Source organism: Asterias rubens, chromosome 3 (assembly GCF_902459465.1).
Source record: "Asterias rubens chromosome 3, eAstRub1.3, whole genome shotgun sequence".
Lineage (NCBI taxonomy): Eukaryota > Metazoa > Echinodermata > Asteroidea > Forcipulatida > Asteriidae > Asterias > Asterias rubens.
The window spans coordinates 15,898,062-15,917,531 of NC_047064.1; the positions used below are offsets into that span (position 1 = coordinate 15,898,062).

Below are 19,470 nucleotides of genomic sequence, written 5' to 3' on the forward strand. Positions count from 1 at the left end.
ATCGTTATAATGTTCCTCGTCATAACATTTTTAAAAAGCAAACTCAATAATAAAAAGTTGTTTCCAGCTAAATTGCCCAACTGAAGTTGGGTTAAGTTCCGAATTTGGGTATTATTCTATGCAAAAGAAAACTCGTAGACGGGACATGATTTTGCACTGTGTGGAATTCTTCTGAAAAACGTACATTTTCACCGATTATTTTGTCATGTAAGTTGATTTTTTCAGTGAATGAACTTTGTATGCATTATCAAGATTGATATTTTGTTTGGATTGAAATACTTCATTGTGATTTAAACTGAATTAAATGAAAGTTTGCCGGACCATCCATAAAACGACCGTAATTTTTTTTTTTTTTTACAATTTACGTTCCAAAGCAAACGTCCCGAATAAGCACTGCACTGAACATGCTGAATGCCAAACCTCTATGGTACTTGTCTTGTTGTGTCTTATTCATTTCCTAACTTTCAGTCAATTAAATTGTAATTACGGGACTAGGCCTACACTATTATTAAATTAATCGGAAAAGTTTCCGTATGGCGCCACCACTTTTTCATTCGATATGAAATAATATAGTATTTAATTTACCTCAATGAGATATCCTTTTTTGTAAAAATTAGTGAAAAAGTGGTGGCGCCATACGGAATGTTATCCAATTAATCATTAATTTAATTTAGCACGAGCCAGCCAGCAGGGCTAGGTAGTTAGTAGTAGTACAGTCTGTACAGTAGTAGTAGTACTAGTAGTACTACTACTACTGTAGTAGTATACACATAATGAATGTTTATGAGTGCAATGGTGCGAATATGTTCATGAGTTGAAAGAAGGAATGTCCTATTCAACGAGGCGGAGCCGAGTTGAATGGAACATTCCAGCTTTCAACGAATGAACATATTCGCACCATTGCACGAATGAAAAACATTCATTATTTGTTTTATATAACATCCAAGTAGAACTTTGTCATTTTGATTGAAAGAAACAACTTTCAAAACATACAATTTCAACTGTAGAAGCCGAATGCTAGTAATTTTACTATGCCTTCTTGCAGTAACACCTGCTGCGTTACCAAAGACACGCGCACGCAGTGATGTTTTTACTCAGCTTTTTCGTTCCATCCGAAAAGTACCATTGCACGCTGGCAGCGTGCCAGCGTGCAATGGTACTTTTCGGATGGAACGAAAAAGCACGGCGAGTGACTCAGCGTGCAATGGTACTTTTATTTGCTATCACGTGACGGACAATCCTCCATCCAATCAAATGGCAAGGATCTGCTTGGGTGTTATATAATACTTTTTATACTAGGTAGTAACTAGTACAGTAGGCATAGTACGTGGAACAATTTCCGTATGGCGCCACCACTTTTTCATTCGATGTGAAATAATTATAGGAACTTATTTACCTGATTGAAATATCCCTTTTTGTAAAAATGAGTGAAAAAGTGGTGGCGCTATGGAAAGTTATCCATTTATTAGGATAACTTTCCGTATGGCGCCACCACGTTTTCACTCATTTTTACAAAAAGGCATATATCAATCAGGTAAATTAGATACTATATTATTTAATTTTGAATGAAAAAGTGGTGGCGCCATACGGAAACTTTTCCTCCATTTATTCCAACAACTGCTTCTTTTCATCCATGTTCACTGTCATTCAGACATTGATTATGATAATAATGTCAACGAACATAATAATGATTATCTATTTTTATGTATAAATTAAAGTTGAATGACAAGTACTAGTAGTAGTAGTACAATACGAAAGTGAAAACAAAAGTAAAGAGAATTTTCTTGCATCACAAAACTGGATAAGCAGTGCAGTGATTACCGATTATTGCGTTACTTTTTTTACTCCAACATTATTGGTGTCAACAAAATTGTTTCGCAAGAACCGCAAATTACCAAAAGAAAGTTACTACCATTCTTAATGATGTTTTGCTTTTTTTTTTAATTATGTTGAATCACCTCTTTGTTTATATGTTTTTCTTCATTTACAGAAAGCCAGCATTGAGTTGAGTCAACAACGTAACGGTGTACACACAGTCGAACAATAACAAAGCAGCACCATGAATTCTGCGGTCACACCCGTCCCAAAGATAGTGCTTAAAAGCACAACTAAACAAACACTCAATGATCGGTGAGAAAAAACAAAAATACCATTGCATATTTGTATCAATATTGCCATCAAAAACCATTTAAATGGTTAGAGTTTGGCAAGAAGAATGGTACTCCTCAAAGTAAGAGAAGACATCCTTAAAAAAATCACATTCTGCGCACAGGGTAAAAATTCACAATATGGAGGATATTTTTTTAAGTGTCAACTATCTTGCGTTTCACATGCGTAGTTGTGGTGCAGTTTCTTAACAAATATTTTGTTAAAACAAAAATAAGGATGTGAATTCTCAATCCCAAGCACAAGAGCGTGTGAAATGCTTCCTGAAAGAAGCTGAAGTCTTCTTAAGTGAATCTATGGAGCAAAAGAAGCCACCTTAATACTCATTTGCTTGGAAATGACAAAGCAGGGAGATTGGTGGTTTTGATGCATGTTAAAACAACATGAGGCTTGATAAAAGAGGACGGAGGCAATGTAATAGGTGCAATGGTAATAAAATGAAGGGGGAAAAATGAGCATAAAGACAAATGGCATTGTCACAGTCATGACAAGAAACATTGCCAAATCACTTGCCATAAAGGCAGTGTGCACAAAAGCTAACATTGAAGAAACATGAGTTGATGATTTTCAGAACAAGTCGCTGATGCTCTGATTCTTAATATAACTGTTAAAGTCCGTCTTGCTCTTTTAAGCGAGAAAAAGAGGCTCATTTATTCAAGGAATCGTCATTTCCACTGCATAGAAACAAAATTGTGGAAAAATGAAAACAGTGGCAATGGTAAAGACACAAATAACCAAAAAGCATGAGTAGTGGAATACCACCAGAATTAATAGTATGAAATATTAATGATGAGTGATTGATAATTGCTGATATGAATTTTGTTGTTTATGATGTGCTCATAATCGGAGAGGTCTCGGTCTATTCCTGCCAGTAATGTCCGATCACAGTCTGCCTGAATTGGTCTTAAATTGAGACCAAGGGTGAGACTGTGATTGTAAGCGGCAATTCTGGTGTCTCTGTTTTTATTATACAGTCCTTGTTGTCCACAGTCTCAATGGCCTCCAGATTGATTGACTGATTAAGTGGCAACAGGCTGTTCTTTCTACCAGGTCATTTATTTGACCGCTCTTTTAGACCACACCTTTGGTCATCTGTCGAGAGGTAATGTTGGGAATCTCTCGTTCTAACTCCTTCTAAAGCTTTTCTGTTCATCCATCACTTGCTGTCTCATGATGTTCTTGTTCGCGTCTGATTATTCACTAAGATGAGAAAATATGTATTGAAACCATCCAGTCAAGCCCCCAATTCAGTTGTTTAAAACACAATCCTTGACTTGGGCCATCGGGCAGTACAGCGCAAGTTGGAAAAATACACGTATGCACATAATTTAAACAACACAAGACTAAAAAATACACTAATTGGAATGTTTTATGAGTGTGTGCATAATTCCATGAGACGGGGAAGAGAAGTTAAAACTTTTATATAAAAAGGCGTGTGAGTGCTTACATGCTGACATTTGCTGTGAATCAAATCTTTGACAGTGATGTAGATAGTTCCATTATTAGTATTACATCAGCCTCTTTAGAGTGAAATAGCTGGTTTGCAGTCATGAGAAATGTCATTTTTACCTGTTTTCTTCTTCTTGTCCCTTTTAAAACAAAAACACACTAAAAAAAGTTCTCTGGGCAAAATTTTTCTCCTTTTTACAATAAAAAAGTACCCCAATCATCAACAAAAAAATTATCCATTGTCAAAAGGGAAAATACTCTGTACTTCTTGTTCCTTCTGTATTTTTGTTCTGTCCTGTTTCTTGGTTTTCAAGCTATCAGAGGTTGTTGTACAACAATCTCGGTTTTGGGTATGTTCTCTCCTCTTTTACTTCTTTGTTAGTTTACAGGAATATTTTACTATGTCACACAGCACACACCAGGTCATGCCACACTCAGTGACTTTACATACGTAAACTCTTTCTGTCCTGAGCCATACTTGCGGCATTTTCTTTTCTTTTGGGGAAGCTGTTGCTTAACCCACATTCAGACTGTACTCCTCTTCGATAAATTAACAAAGTTAAAAACATAGAGAGAGAAAAAAAAATATACCCTCTTGCCCCCCTTCCCCCCACCAAATTCCCAAAGATTCACCAAGATCATCAAGAACAGACCCCAAGTGACTGCCCAGCAGCGGACAGAGACCATGCTTCAGCAACAGCAGGTATCAGCAGCTAACAGACGACTAGCAATGCAGATGGAGAACAGGATGACTGTCCAGACTGCAATGAATCCCGCTAAGCAGGTAAAGTTTTAAGCAAATCGTTGGTGGGGTGTTGTGGCCTTGCGGTCGAGAGCAAATAAATGTCAAATGCACAACAAGTTCATTAGGATATTTTATTCAGATAACTTATGACCGATATGGAATGTTGCACAGAAATGTTCCTCCTCATGAGGCAAATGACGAACCACAAACCACTCGACCTGTTTCTAGTCTACTAAGCCAAACCTTTTTTGAACGTCGCTGGCCATCGACACTCTCATGGGTGATAATAAGCACATGGATTATAGCAAAGCCACTCTCACCAACTTTTCTCATTTCTCTGTCTCAGTCACTGAAACAGCGTCTTGGTCAACCCAACATCCAAGGGAGACTTGGTACACCGCTGGGCCAGCGAGGGCAAGGGAGGTTACGTGGAGTGCGAGGAGGAGGTCGCGTCAGAGGTACAGTGTTCACCAGAGGGGGACGAGGGATCGCCAGAGGGCCTGGGATGAGGGTCAACACAGGCGCAAGAGGAAGAGGACGGGGAGCGATGCGAGGACTACAAGGTGGACAACGAGGCGGACAACGCGGGCGAGGAGTGGCGAGGGGACAGGGTGTTGGAAGGGGACAAGGGATCCAGAGGGGTGCGAGAGGAGCTGCCAGAGGTACGTATTTTTTTACTCAATAGATTTCCCCCCTGTTTTTGTATTGAGCCTTACAAAGAGACCAGATTGAGGTTCACTACCCTACTGAAATAAAGATGCTTTCTGGCTACAACCTTGCACAAATGATTTAACTTGAGAATCACGGTGTCAGAAAATCGTCATTGATAATTTGGCCAGTGATGTACATGTACTGGATTTTTGAGGGATGTTCTCTTTATGTGTATGGACCAAGCCATGTGCCCAACCAGACATTGAAAATGAAGACAGTCATCACACAATTTCTCCTCTGTTTTCTTATAAATTATCCTATTAATTCAGTCAGAAATGATTGAGGTTTCAGTGATTATTTGACAAGCTCTTGGTGATTATTTGACTTTTAAATCCATGTCACAGGTGCCCGAGGTCGTGGAGGACGAGGAGGGCAACAGCAACAAATGGCAGGGTTCCAAGTTCGCGGTGCCGGTGCCCGTGGGCAGTTGCGTGGACGTGGTCGAGGAGGACGAGGTGCCCGTGGGGGACGCGGGCGGGGACGCGGAGCAGCGGCCCAGGTGCAAGTCAACAAAGAGGATTTGGACAACCAGCTCGATGCATACATGTCAAATACAAGATCAGGTCTTGACGCAGAGTTGGATGCGTACATGGCTGAAGCCGATATGGAATGACCAATCACTTTGTAGAATGTATACCTAAACCATTGACAATGTGTCTTCTTATAAGAGTTCACTGTGCCTCAAATGGCATTTTGTTCCACAGCTTATAGATATCTGGTGGCAACGAACAAATCTTGGGAAAACTGTTAATGCCTCCAAAGTGTAAAAATAAAGTAATTTCCTTAATTTAGGATAAACTTAAGCAGTAATTTTAAGCAAAGATAGGCTATATACTCAACACCATTACAAGCAAATTTCTTTGTTTAATACAGTGACAAATGCATTGTTTTATGTATCATCTGATTGCAAACATTCTCAATAAAGTTAAGTTACTTTTAAAAGGTATTCTGTTTGACAGAATAGACGTACATCAGCTGAAGTATATGAACAATTGTTAGACCAACAAATTATGCTGAGCTTATTCCAGAGCTCTTTTTGTGTGCATGCTTTATAATATTATGATGAGATTTTCACCTCAAAGATATGTTTTTCAAAGCAGTAGACTACATATTATAGTCTTGTAGACTTGGAATCGAGTCATGTTATAGCTAACTTGCTACACTCCCATAATTTCTTTTTCTGAAAGACATGAGTAAAAGTGTGCACACTTGCTGTCACATTGCTTTCCAGCTGTAAAGCATGATGGGATAAACAAGCTGGTAGAGTCACAGCAAATGCACCCAATTTGATTTCAAGTCTAAAATGACCTTGCAGTGAGTAACTGTAGTGAACTGTAGTGTTTGCAAGTATTCAATGGGGGACCTTGTTTCTTTAAATTAGTGGTGGTATGAATTGAAATTTACATATTGTACTCAAGGTTTTTAACACCAAAGGGTTATATAATTTGGTGACTGCTTCCTTTTTAAAGCTAAACAAGATCCGAAAGTGTTATAGATACTGACATCCCCTGATAAATTTGACCATGGAAAGTTTTTTATATTTTAAACAATATTATGTTTTAGCCTGGAAAAAGGTAGACATGTGTTTTCAATTTTAGTACGTTTCTTTTTTAGATAGGTCACAACTTTTACAGTATTTCAATTCAATCTATCTCTGCAGCTGCAGTTTTTTCTAAGATGAGGAACTGAAAAGTTTGAGTTGTATTTATGTATTTTTTGTTTTTGGGAGATTTTGTATTTTCAATATCTCTTGAGAAGTTTTCAACGATCCTTATCTTGTCTGTGTAATTGTAATCTTCCGAGACGTCTTGTCCTGAATTTGAAGTCTTCATCTTTTTACAGGCAAAGAAACAAAGAAATTTAATATCTAGGTCAAAGTGTATATAAATCTCTGCTTAAATTTGTAATATCACACAAAAACACTTCTTTTTTTTTTAAACCAGTGCAGTTCTTTTAGTTGGCATGCACATGCATCAAAATATACAGTTAGTGTTTATAGGCCAGCCGTTTTTATGAATTGTTTGAAACCTTTTTTGTAGTGTTTGTGTATTATTTTGGTTTATTTGTCTTTTGTAATAAATACTGTTTCTACATTTCAACTGATGGTTTTAGTGTGGCTTTGTCCCTGTCCCTATTGTCTCTAAGATAGGTAAATTATCTGGGTGAGATTTATGTTTTCAGTTTTTGAGATAGGTTTTTACAATACATTGATGTTAATTATATGATAATGAACATGTTTTATTTATTAGAGCTTCATTGTTAAAGGCCCTGTACACATGGTAATTTTCAAAGACCAGTGTTCTCACTTGGTGTATCTCATCAATCGCATAAGATAACAAGCCTGTGAAAATTTGGGTTCAATCAGTCATCGAAGTTTCAACAAAATTATGAAAGAAAAAACGCCCTTGTTGGACGAATTAGTGTGCTTTCAGCTAGAAGTCTTTTATTATTTTAGTGAAAAATTACCTCTTTCTCAAAAACTACGTTACTTCAGAGGGAGTCGTTTCCCACAATGTTTTATACTACCAACAGCTCTCCAATGCTCGTTACCAAGTCAGTTTTTAAGTTAATATTTGTTTTGATTACCACACGTGAACCTTCCCTGCTCTTTTTATTATATAATTATTGGGCAGTGCATTTCGAAAATAATTATTTATTGACCTAATACAAGAACTTTTTTGACAGAATGAACCGTATCGGTAAAACTTCATTACTGGCCGCCTCAAAATAATGATGTTTGATTGACGGAATAAAAATATACTACACTCCTTCAGCGAAGATACAGACAAAAATATTAGAATTAATCAAATCTGTAACTCGGGGGTACTTAACAGCGACATTCTGTGAAATTGAATAAAGGCCTTGGATCATGGAAAATTACAGCTCAGAGCTGCAACAGTACAACTAATTTCGTCATTTTCGGGCATTGTTGCAATGGCCAGCCAGTCACACAGTACAAAAATAGCATGATTACGTACGTACTGTGCGTCCGTGTGCGCTGTACGGGGGGACGGGCCGCCGGCCGGTGTGGCCTAGGCTCTGTCGTCAGAGGAGGTCAGTGTGTGTTTGTTGTGAAAAGTGCTCTCTAGTAGACTACTCTGGAGGGATATTTCTATAAACCATCTCCATTGAATACCGACACAAAGTTTAACATGAATTATAATCAATTTACTGTAAAATGTTGCCATTAACAAGTAAAAGTCTTCTGCCGTCATCTATTACGAGGGTTATCCATGTGGGCGCTGTTAATTTGAGCTGCGAATCGGGCAGATTGGCCACCAGAAAATTCCTATGTGTCATCTCGACTGGCAGTCACCACACACCTAGTGTGGTGTCGTTTCACGGGCGAGCTTCCCCGTTGAATCACGGTAGTTACTGCGACCCGGGGAAAACCATAACAGCTGGATTCGGATGTTCGAGTACATCCTCTGCTGGTTTGAAGCGATTGGCGTTGGTGGGCTGCATACACATTCAGCAGGTGAAGTTGTTTATTCGTGATTCATTGATACTTTTATTGATTGCTTAAAACCAAAACAGACTGAGATTTTCAAACGAAAAGTTGACCGAAAGTAACATGATGAAGAAGGATTATATAATTTGTAGGGCCTACTGTACTACTAGGATTTAGGAAGACACAACTGATCAAAGCAGCACCTCTGAACAGAAGAGTAAAACAGACGGGGTGATAAACTAGCAGATCGGAGAATATGGGATGAGATGGGGTTGGGAAGTGATTTGAGTTTATAATCTAGTGGAAAGGGATTATCATTTCGGATTCCCTGTAGCTGTGGTTAGTTGTGTTGGTGGGTGGGAAATGAAAGCACATTGTTTAGCTGATTAAATCAACGCCTAACCGGTGCGTTACCTTCATCTTTTAATTTATATTTTATTTAGGGTGAGGCCAATGTGGTCTGGTACTGGTAGTGTAGACTATGGTGATAATAAGCATGTACTGGAGGTAGAACTAGAAGTTGTAAACTACGAGGATCACATACATCATTCATCGTCATACATTGGATAATATTTCTAAGTTCAACTGCAAACTCAGTCTAACACTAACAGATTTTACCATTGGTCGGGGATCTCGGGTTCTCTTGAAATTCTCTGCACTCGTCTGCAACTGAGGACTAACTGTCCTATTTGGTTTACTGTGAACCATTTAGTCAAATTGAATTGCAGCTTAATTAGCTTCACTGACATTGCAAATGTTGAGCATATAGGCCTAGTAACTTTTTAAACCTTGCCTTTGTTAAATTACAGTCAATAATTGACAAAAGTGACTTGACTGATCCGATCGAGCAAATTTCAAAAAAACTAGTCTAAGCAATTGTCTGAAAAGAAAAGTTCAAATTTTTCTTCATTTTAAAACAGGCAAAGTTGCTGAGCACCTCTCCACCACAGGGCGACGACAAAGGTGTACACAAACAGGAAGGTGATGTAGGAGAAATAGCACCAGCACCACATTTTCGGCAAGTACAGGGAGAACTCCTCCCCTCCCCCCTCGCCCTACAGCTAGTTGAATAAAAATCACCCCACAGACTGACAGATAGACAGTTGATTAAATTACTTTATAAGGGGATCTATGCAAAATGAATGTGTCACCTGCAGAAATGGACCGATGCGGGATAATTTTCAACTAAAAGTTTCCTCTCATATGCCCGAGAAGTGGTGAAGTTGAGCTTAAATAAACAGATATGACAGAAAGCTAAGTTACAATAATTAGTGGGATTCATTCGACCAGCCATTCAAATCTGTGTGGGACAACTGAAGGCTTCTTTAAATGATTGCTGATCACACTGACCTGTCCTTTTCCATTGTTCTCACTGATCAAAAGAACATAAAAAAATTATAAATAAGTTGGACACCTGCTCCTTTTCAGATAGTATCAGGCCAGATAATTGATATGAAAAGTCTCCCACCACAAGTCCTTCCCTTGAAATAAAACTAAGAATTTAATTGTTTACTGCAGGCGTACGGGGATTGAGAAGAAGGCAGAAGAAGAAGCCAAGAGCAAAGAGCTAGAGAAGGATGAAGATGGACAGTATCTTCTGCCGCATCCAATTTGGTGAGAGAGTCATTAGAAATCCTACAGACATTTAAACAACAGTTCCCTGATACTTGGCGAAAACTTTCAGAGGAGATTGTGCTCAATGCCTCATAATCATCAGCCTTGAAAAAATCTCGAGACAAAAATGACATCTCACTGTCAGAAGTGCTCCTAAGAGTGAAGTCCAATACCAGGGGAAAAGTGTCGTCCAGTACTGCTTTAACCCCCCCCCCCTCCCCACCACTTCCCAATGTTCCAAAGTCATATCCCATTAAGCTGTCTGACTTTGGAGGATTTGGGAGTGTAGGCCCATTGTTTCTTTTTTGGTTGAGGCAAATCAAATGTCATTGAAGACAGACCAATTTGGTGGTGGGCAAAAAGTTAACCCTTCACATTAGGAACTGTTGCAGCATTATGGTACCATTTCAAAATTAAAGGCAGTGGACACTATTGGTAATTACTCAAATAATTATCAGCATAAAACCTCACTTGGTTACGAGTAATGGGGAGAGGTTGATAGTATAAAACATTGTGAGCAATGGCCTGCCTCTGTAGTAACTTAGTTCTCGAGAAAGAAGTAATTTTCCATGAATTTGATTTCAAGACTCAAGTTTAGAATTTGAGGTCTCAAAATCAAGCACCTGAAAGCACACAACTTCGTGTAACAAGGGTGTTTTTTCTTTCATAGTTATCTCGCAACACCGAAGACCAGATCGAGCTCAAATTTTCACAGGTTTGTTATTTTATGCATATGTTGAGATACACCAAATGAGACGACTGGTCTTCAACAGTTGCCAAAAGTGTCCAGTGTCTTTAACAATTACCATTTTAACTAAATAGTTGTATCAGTAACATTGATTAAAACATGCTTTTTGTTTTCAGGTCAGAGAGGGAAGTTCAAGGTGTGGAGGTAACACACAAGAAACCTGAGGGTTTTGTTGACTGGGTAAGTTACCAATGTGAGTAGAAAATTTACAAAGGCAGTTATTGGCCCTTTACTTGATGCGGGGGAACAAAACCCGTCCGCACACAAGGTGTGTCTACCATTTCTGCTACTCTGGGAGTTGATTCTTTCGCAAACACTTATTTATATAGACTCCCAAAAATGGAGGACAGGATAGGTGAGTGTAGAACTGTACTACTGGGCTTCGGGATTCCAACCCACACTCTTGAGTCATCCAAGCTCTGCTGATTCTGTTCAGCAGAGTGAGGGTTTGAATCCCGATCGTGACACTTGTGTCCCTGAGCAAGACACTTAACTATTATTGCTTCTCTCCACCCAGGGGTAAATGGGTACCTGTGAGGGCACAGATGGTTCTTGTGATTGATTTAGCCGAGTAGCGCATTTGTTGCACGAGGCTGTTTACTCCCCAGGGAGCTGAGATGGTTTAAGGAGTGAATTAAGGCCCAGTGTCCAGGGGTAATAATTTTAAGCACTTTGAGACACCCGTTCGGGAGTGAAAAAGCGCTATAAACTCACAATATTATAAATTAATATTATCCATCATAACTTCAGTAATGCTCTAAACCAGGTGGGCCATGAAATGCTACACAGGCACATACACAATTTGGCGATCAGAAACCCATAGGCCTATCTGGCAAGAAAACCATTCATTGGCAGAAACTTGCTAAGCAATAATTACAAATTCAAACGCAATCAGGTAAGGAGTGTGCACTATAAATAAGTAAAGACCTTTTCTGATTATTTGTTTCTTAAAAAGACTGGATGATGTCTTTTGTTTGCAGTTTGCCTACTCCTGTGTGCAGACGATGAGGTTCAGTTTTGATCTGATTTCTGGATACAAAAGAGGGGTCCGATCAGAGTCGAAATGGCTAATGTAAGTCAACTAGATGTGCAGGCCTTGAAATAACCCTCGGCACCCGCAATAATTAGTGCCCAGTGCTTTTGCTGTGTTGCCCTTTGCAGAGTTGCAATACAAATTGATATCTTCCTCAAGTGCCCGTTATACCAGAGGGAACTTGCTGTGCCCCTTCAATGACCTGATATGAACTGATGAATTCAACGTAAATGTGCATAAACCCATCCAGAGGAAAGAATGAACGAACAAATTCACTTGCTGAATAAAGACCAATCGGTGCTTGATAATCTGGCATAGTTTTTTCTGGCATGGTTTTAGGCATGTCAGTGGGCTTACTTCTGTAAAAATGAAATATTGGGGGGGGGGCACCCTCTGCCATATATCTGGCATGATATAGCAATGACTGGAATATCACTTGGCCACACTGAGAAATGACAGGCTGTATTATGCCAGCTTTCTAGCCATTGGTGCCCTTTAAAAATATGTACCATATAGACTCGCATAATTCGCAATAAGATTTTCCTTATTATTTGTATCTCTTCAGAAATGAAATTCCGGCACCAGTGTTTTTAAGTGACATTCTTTAGCTGAACAAAAATTATGTGATTTTGCTTAATTGGATTTCAGTGACAGTGTGCTTGCTTTACTTTTTTCTCAATATAGTCGCATCATTTTCCTGGAGACAGTCGCTGGAGTTCCAGGGATGGTAGCAGCCATGACGAGGCATCTAAGATCACTCAGAAAACTGCAGCGAGACCATGGATGGATACATACGCTACTTGGTATGACCCATTAAACCCCTACATGGCTAGTCTTGGTGCAAGACGTTGTTATTCATCACTATCACTCAACTATGGCAATCCCCCGCACCACTTTTGTCCCCGCCGCGCACATTACTTTCAGTTATCTTTTATAGAGTCTGTGTCTGCCAAGTATGACACTCAAACTAAATCACAAAGTAAAAAATTTGTCTCGTTATTGCCTTTGATAAACCATCTCAGTCAGCTCCACGGGGAGCATGCATTGGACATGTTGGAGTGTCCTACCAATTCTTATTACAAATGTATTTCTGGTAATTAAACCAATGATAAGTCATAAGTTAACGTGATCCCAGTAGCGCACAAGTCTGAGGAAACCTGTAAACGAGGGTGCTATTATTTCAGTTGCAATACCAACCAAGTACAGTAAGAATGAATTTAGTGGAATTTGTTTTATTGTCTCATTAGAGGAAGCAGAGAATGAGAGGATGCATTTAATGACCGCTCTGGAGCTTAGGAAGCCCGGTAAACTATTTATGTTTGGCGTCTTATTGACCCAGGGTAAGTACAAGGTTAACTGGTATCATGAGGGCTGCTGTCAGCACTTGTTGATGTATTTGATTGTTTCCATGTTCTTAAACGAACACGTTGCCTTGGATTGGACGAGGTGGTTGTTGAAAAGCGTTTGAAACCGTTTGTTATGAAATGCATATGGTTAGATAGATAATGTAAAAGTAGAATATAATGATCCACTCAAATTTGCCTCGAATTTACATGGATTTCCTTTTACCTTGTGAACTACCAAACTTTGGGAACGCACACGGTCGACTATTTACATGTGTAGGAGTAAACGATTTGACTCCCATAAATGGCCGACCGTATTAGTCAACGAGGTAAAAGGAAAACCACACAATTTCGAGGCATATTAGTGTAGATCATTTTATTCTACTTTACATTATCTTTCTAACCATGTTATGTCAAGTGGTTACAAGCGCTTTTCAAAGACCAACTCGACCGATCCAAGGCAACTTGTTCAATTAACCACATTGTTCACACAGGCCAGCTCATATTCTCATCTGAAAAGAACTGTTGGTGTGTAACAACTTAAAGTTTCAATCCAGCTGCACTGATGGTGTTATCACCAGTCGTGGAAACAGATATTCGATGAATTTAACTAGCTTGATTCGTGCGTGACTGAACTCTTCCAGCAGCCATCTTGTAAACAACAATAAGACTAAACAACATTGAGACTAAACAATATTATCCAAGAGAGGGCACTATACAGAATCATAGAGACTTTGCTAGCTTTACTACAGCTCCTCCAAACTTCCCAGCTACTGTAACACTAGTCAACTGTCCTCTAGAGAACACATTAACCCAATTTTCTGAAGTCCTACATGTAAGTTACTACAGATCGTTTTCAGGAGGGGGAATAAAAGGGTAACATGAGTTTCATTTTTTATTTTATTTTTCAGGGATCTCTGTCAACCTGTTCTTCTTTGCATACCTGTGTAGTCCGCGTTTCTGCCACCGTTTTGTTGGCTACTTGGAAGAGGAGGCCGTCATCACTTACACAAAACTCATAAAGGTATTATTGCCAATGAACAAAGGATTCAGATGGGATTTAGAGAAGAAGAGAGGAATGCTTAAAATGATCAAATTTCTGGTTCAGGGAAAAAAGCACCGGGCATTTGATTTCTCAGGATTTTTCCTGATTCAGGGTTTTATGTTCTAAACCTCCTTGTGCTTTCAATTGTTCTGAAAACATGCAGTAGTTAAAAGGCAAAATAAAGAGGACATTTTGATGCATGTTTCACCAATCAAAATAATATGACAAGGATCTCTGTTTGCTGCATACAAAGTGATAGATCCGAGAACAAAAAAAGAAGCCCACATAATGTAGGGACTTGAAACGCATCCACACAGTGTTATTTACAGTGTTTTGAATGAGAGATAGTCTAACATCACAAGGCCAGACAGCCACTAGTCAAGGTGAGGGCTACACATTGCTACCAACTCCTAGGGTTGAGACAGGCTTACCTCCTTCACTAAAGATTTAAGCTTGGGTACCAACCACTAAGGGTCTGGCTGGTACAGCAGACTGATGCACTACCTTCATAACTTGTTAAGAAGCAATCACAGGCATAAGTGTCGTGACTGGGTATCAAACCCACACTCTGCTGTTGACGACACCAGAGCTTGGGGTCCAGTATAAAGAAAATACATATTATCTCCCCATGTTATCTATATTTTCAGTTATAAAGAGTTATCAGTGTTATCCTTCCCTACAGACCTTCCTTGACATTCAGAGGATCATTTTGTATAATTTCTTGCAGGACCTTGATGATGGGAAGCTCAAAGTTTGGGGTAACATGGCCGCTCCTGATCTAGCAGTCAGATACTGGAAACTCAAGGTAGGTATTTCTACTCTTTCTGAGACCTTTTATTTTGAGACTGATATATCTCATTAAAGGGACATGTTGCCTTGGATCGGTCGAGTTTTTGTAACCGTTTGTTATAACATGCATATGATGGGTAGAATGTTTTGAAAGTAGAATATAACAATCCACACAAACATCCTTCGAAACTGCGTGGTTTTTCCTTTTACTTTGCGAACTAACATGGCTGTGTTAGTCGATGAGGTAAAAGGAAAAAAACATGCAATTTTGAGGCATGTTTGTGTGGATCATTGTATTCTACTTTAAAGCCATTTGGACCCTTTCGGTAAATAGTATTGGCCAAGGTCCACACTTCGTGTATCACAACTTCTATATCAAATAACAAACCTGTGAAAATTTAAGCTCAATCGGTCATCGGAGTCGGGAGAAAATAACGGGAAAATCCACCCTTGTATCCGCGCGCGTGTGTTTAAAATAAATCCGTAATTCTCGCTATCGAGAATTTATATTGTTTTACTGTTTTCTCAAAAAGTGAAGCATTTCATGGAATAATATTTCAAGAGAAGTCTTTCACCACTACCTTCTGTAAACCCTGTAAGTTATTTGTAAATCTGTGAACTTTTATTTTTTTTTCTGTACCGAAAGGGTCCAATGGCTTTAACAACATCTTTCTACCCTTATGCATTTTATAACAAACAGTTACAGACGCTTTTCAAAGACCAACTCGACCGATCCAAGGTAACGTGTTCCTTTAAGTTTCAAATGTTTCACTGGAAAATGTGCCTTACAAAGGCTGTACATTAAAATTATCAGCTGGACTACATGTATTGGTATGATTTTTCAATCATGTACGGTCACAGCGCTGTCCCCACCCCCCCCCCCCCAAAAAAAAAAAAAAACATTTTTTCCTTCACAAAATAAACTCAAGCTAGGTATTATTATTTGGACACACTCATTCTCAAACCACAAGGTGGCAGCAAACACATTGTGATTTTCACCACCTGAAATGACTAAAACCTGAAAACATAACTTTTGTGTAAGTGTGCTGCCCTCTCGTGTCTGGTCCTATCATAAGCTGAATGTGCAAGGAGTCTTGCCAATCTGAAGTGTACACCAGTTTCTGTTAAATTTGTTCTATTGCTAATAAGGCAGCCAAGGCTATGATAAAAACAATGTGGGGGAGGGGGGTTAGAAAGTGAGTTGATTTAAGAAAAGTATAACTGATCCTCTGAAGGGGGATTTTTTCCCCATCACTAGCTACATGTAGTACACATTATAAATGGAGAAACCAGACATTTGTAAGAAGGGGTTGGGGGGCTGACTGTTTCTTCCTTGTTGATTACCCAACTGTTTACTTTTTTTTCTGAAATAGTTGTGTTTGTTTATTTGTTTTGCAGCCTGATGCCCTAATGAGGGATATGATGTTGGCCATCAGAGCGGACGAAGCACACCATAGGGAGGTGAATCACTCACTGAGCGATCTCAAATCAGATGATAGTAATCCCTTCCCACCAGGACAATAGCATGGATCAGATTAAAGACAATAGCATGGATCATATTAAAGACAATAGCATGGATCAGATTAAAGACAATAGCATGGATCATATTAAAGACAATAGCATGGATCATATTAAAGACAATAGCATGGATCATATTAAAGACAATAGCATGGATCAGATTAAAGACAATAGCATGGATCATATTAAAGACTAAAGACAATAAAATTATCAAATTAAAGGCACTGGACACATTTGGTAATTGTCAAAGACCAGTCTTCTCACTTGGTGTATCTCAACATTATGCATAAAATAACAAACCTGTGAAAATTTGAACTAAATTGGTCGTCTAAAGTGAAAAAGTTTTCGAGAAAGAAGATAGTTTCCACGAATTTGATTTCGAGACCTTGTAATTAGATTTTGAGGTCTCGAAATCAAGCATCTGAAAGCACACAACTTAGTGTGACAAGGGTGTTTTCTCTTTCATGATTATCGCGCAACTTCGATGACCAATTGAGCTCAAATTTTCACGGGTTTGTTATTTCATGCATATGTTGAGATACTTAAAGTGAGAAGACTGGTCTTTGACAATTACTAATAGTATCCATCAACCTATACAGGCTGGATGTGAGAAGGAACAAACCAAAAGTAATTGGGCAAACAATTTGCCTGTTTAAAAATTAGTATATTTTGTGGTGCTTTCTTAGGAATTTAACGAAAGTAAACATAGAGTTCCATGGTTTAATATGTCTTATCTATATAGTATATATTTTTGGTATATAAATGGAGTAATGTTATATATTAGAGAGGCTCCAAGATCAAACTCATGGTTGAAATGCACTCCAAAAGTGTGGACAAATTCCAAGTCTGAATTTAAACCTTGGAGCACGCCCTCTTTAAGTAGTGTCTTTCATAATGTGAGTTTTTTTAAAGTGATAAATAATATAGCATTTATAAGGTGTATCACCTTAAATTGACATTTGCAAGAATTATCGCATACAAATAACAGGTAATTAGGTGAGGTTTTGTGGCAGCACCATGTTGTGTGAATCTCTTTTGAGTAGTGTTGTTTCTGAAAAGAACCGGTGGTTGACAACTCTATACAAATGAAAGGTTAACGTATTTACAGCTCATGTCAAACCATCAAAGGAAATTAAAAACTATTGATTTCATGACGTTAGTGGGACTAGCTGTTGAAGGCCGCCTCGGTTCGATTGCCAGAGCTGGTGAAGGCCTGGGTCCCTTCATCAGCGAGCCAGCTCTGGATTGCCTACCCATGTAACATAATATAATGATGTTTCTAATTCATTTATCATTTATTATTTTGTTCTAATTTTCGAACCGCATGTTAATACATTTTTTCTTTTCTTTTTGGCCCTGAAGTGACCTTATTTATTGAACGTATATTTGCGGAGTAAATTGAAATATCTTTGAAAGTATTATTGAAATGTTATGTTTGCATATTTTACGATGTCCAAAAAATATATGTGCAAACAAAATATGCAAATAAATATGATGCCGCAAATGCTATTTGCAAAAAATAATAGTAGCAGTAAACAGTATTTGCGACATCGGAAATATTTTTAACGATATCTTGCGATATTAATCAGACCTATGAAATCGCAAAACATTATTTCAACGGAATTTGTGATGTATTGTGTATCTTTGGGGCCACCATTATTTGCTGAAAGTTAATTTTTGTCCACGGACTAGGAAATTATTTACTCTTGCTTTTGCTATAATGTTAATTAGTAGCGAGGTATTCTATGCTACTGTGTTGACTTGTACATTATTTTAGATGGACATATTGACTTACTATTTATTGAGCTTATGGCCTACAGGCTTAGATTAAAGCACCTGTTTTGTTTTCCCCGTCGCCTTTCGTGTTGGTTATGTACAAGGCCTGCCCGCAATGGAAGCCTTAAAAATCGTTATGTTACCCATCATATTGTGTGGCTGCCGTCGATTTCACAAAGAGTTAGGACTCGTCTTATCTCGAGTTAAGACGAGTTAAGACGAGTAACTCGTCCTAAGTTACGACTAATCTTAAGGTTTGCATGCTACAGTGCATGGTTGGGACTCGTCCTAAGTCCTAAAGATTAGTCTTAAGTTAGGAAGAGTTTTGTGAAATTCAGGGATATCAATGAATTTGACCTCCGGACATAACCCCAGGACATAACATTTTGGAGAGTGATTATGGACCAGCTCCATTAATCTGTTATTTATTGTAAGGACTGAGTTTTGTTTTATTTTCCTAAAATCTGGGACCTGACCTGCCTCTAAAAGACGTGTGGAAAGGCATTTGATGGCCCGCATACTCTTTGGTGAAATTACTTCACAGTGAATATGAACCCCCATTAATTTACCAGTGATGCTTTTCCTCATTATTGAGTTAATTTTCAAAGAGAGAGCAACCTGTTAATTTGTTATTTTGTTATCATGTCCTTTGCTACAAACCAAAACAGAATGTGACAGTTTTCATCACGAATGTATTGCTTCAACTTCCATTCAAAGCGTGTTTTATTCCAAATGGCCTTTGAAAACCACTTCAAATCTACTCCACTTAACAATTCCAGTACAAAGAGATTCGTTTCAGCGTTAAGTCCATTTATCTAATTCCAGACCCCATTATTTCTGAAATGGAAATAATTCAATATTCACTATGGCAAAGACAGATGGACTCTGTGTTCAAGGGTAGGGAAATTTCAACTCGTTTCTTAAAAGGGGAGTTTTGATACAAAAAAAACGAAATCATTGTATGATAGGCTTTATATAAAGGTTGGGGGTTTTCGTTCAAAAACAAACAGCGTTCTATAAGGGTCGCGTATTAATCTATGTTACTGGGCTGCTTTGCAACGAAATGCTAACAATTAAGAACA

At 38.5% G+C, this 19,470-nt stretch overlaps 2 protein-coding genes across 3 annotated transcripts; both read left to right on the forward strand.

The window, feature by feature from the left end:
* The first annotated feature begins 124 nt into the window (after positions 1–124).
* LOC117288194 (chromatin target of PRMT1 protein-like) lies at positions 125–7,170 on the forward strand. The gene is made up of 5 exons (XM_033768939.1): positions 125–207; positions 1,991–2,130; positions 4,243–4,399; positions 4,707–5,022; positions 5,416–7,170. The coding sequence occupies exons 2-5, from the start codon at positions 2,060–2,062 to the stop codon at positions 5,682–5,684; spliced, it is 813 nt and encodes a 270-aa protein (XP_033624830.1). The 5' UTR covers positions 125–207; positions 1,991–2,059; the 3' UTR covers positions 5,685–7,170.
* Positions 7,171–8,116: 946 nt separating this feature from the next.
* On the forward strand, positions 8,117–16,885 carry LOC117288281 (alternative oxidase, mitochondrial-like). 2 transcript variants are annotated; one of them, XM_033769072.1, is made up of 11 exons: positions 8,117–8,549; positions 9,443–9,540; positions 10,041–10,136; positions 11,001–11,064; positions 11,865–11,956; positions 12,602–12,720; positions 13,165–13,257; positions 14,172–14,284; positions 15,033–15,110; positions 15,795–15,833; positions 16,493–16,885. In XM_033769072.1, the coding sequence occupies exons 1-11, from the start codon at positions 8,250–8,252 to the stop codon at positions 16,616–16,618; spliced, it is 1,218 nt and encodes a 405-aa protein (XP_033624963.1). In that variant the 5' UTR covers positions 8,117–8,249; the 3' UTR covers positions 16,619–16,885. The 2 variants fall into 2 exon arrangements, with proteins under 2 accessions (XP_033624963.1, XP_033624965.1); XM_033769074.1 differs by lacking the exon at positions 15,795–15,833.
* The last annotated feature ends 2,585 nt before the right edge of the window (positions 16,886–19,470 follow it).

Coding starts and splice junctions, on each gene's coding strand:
- LOC117288281 (XM_033769072.1), top strand. CDS start 8,250: ATGTTGCCATTAACAAGTAAAAGTCTTCTGCCGTCATCTATTACGAGG. Junction 8,550..9,442: donor GCTGCATACACATTCAGCAG/GTGAAGTTGTTT, acceptor ATTTTAAAACAG/GCAAAGTTGCTGAGCACCTC. Junction 15,111..15,794: donor TCAGATACTGGAAACTCAAG/GTAGGTATTTCT, acceptor TATAACAAACAG/TTACAGACGCTTTTCAAAGA.
- LOC117288194 (XM_033768939.1), top strand. CDS start 2,060: ATGAATTCTGCGGTCACACCCGTCCCAAAGATAGTGCTTAAAAGCACA. Junction 2,131..4,242: donor AAACAAACACTCAATGATCG/GTGAGAAAAAAC, acceptor AAATTCCCAAAG/ATTCACCAAGATCATCAAGA. Junction 4,400..4,706: donor CAATGAATCCCGCTAAGCAG/GTAAAGTTTTAA, acceptor TCTCTGTCTCAG/TCACTGAAACAGCGTCTTGG.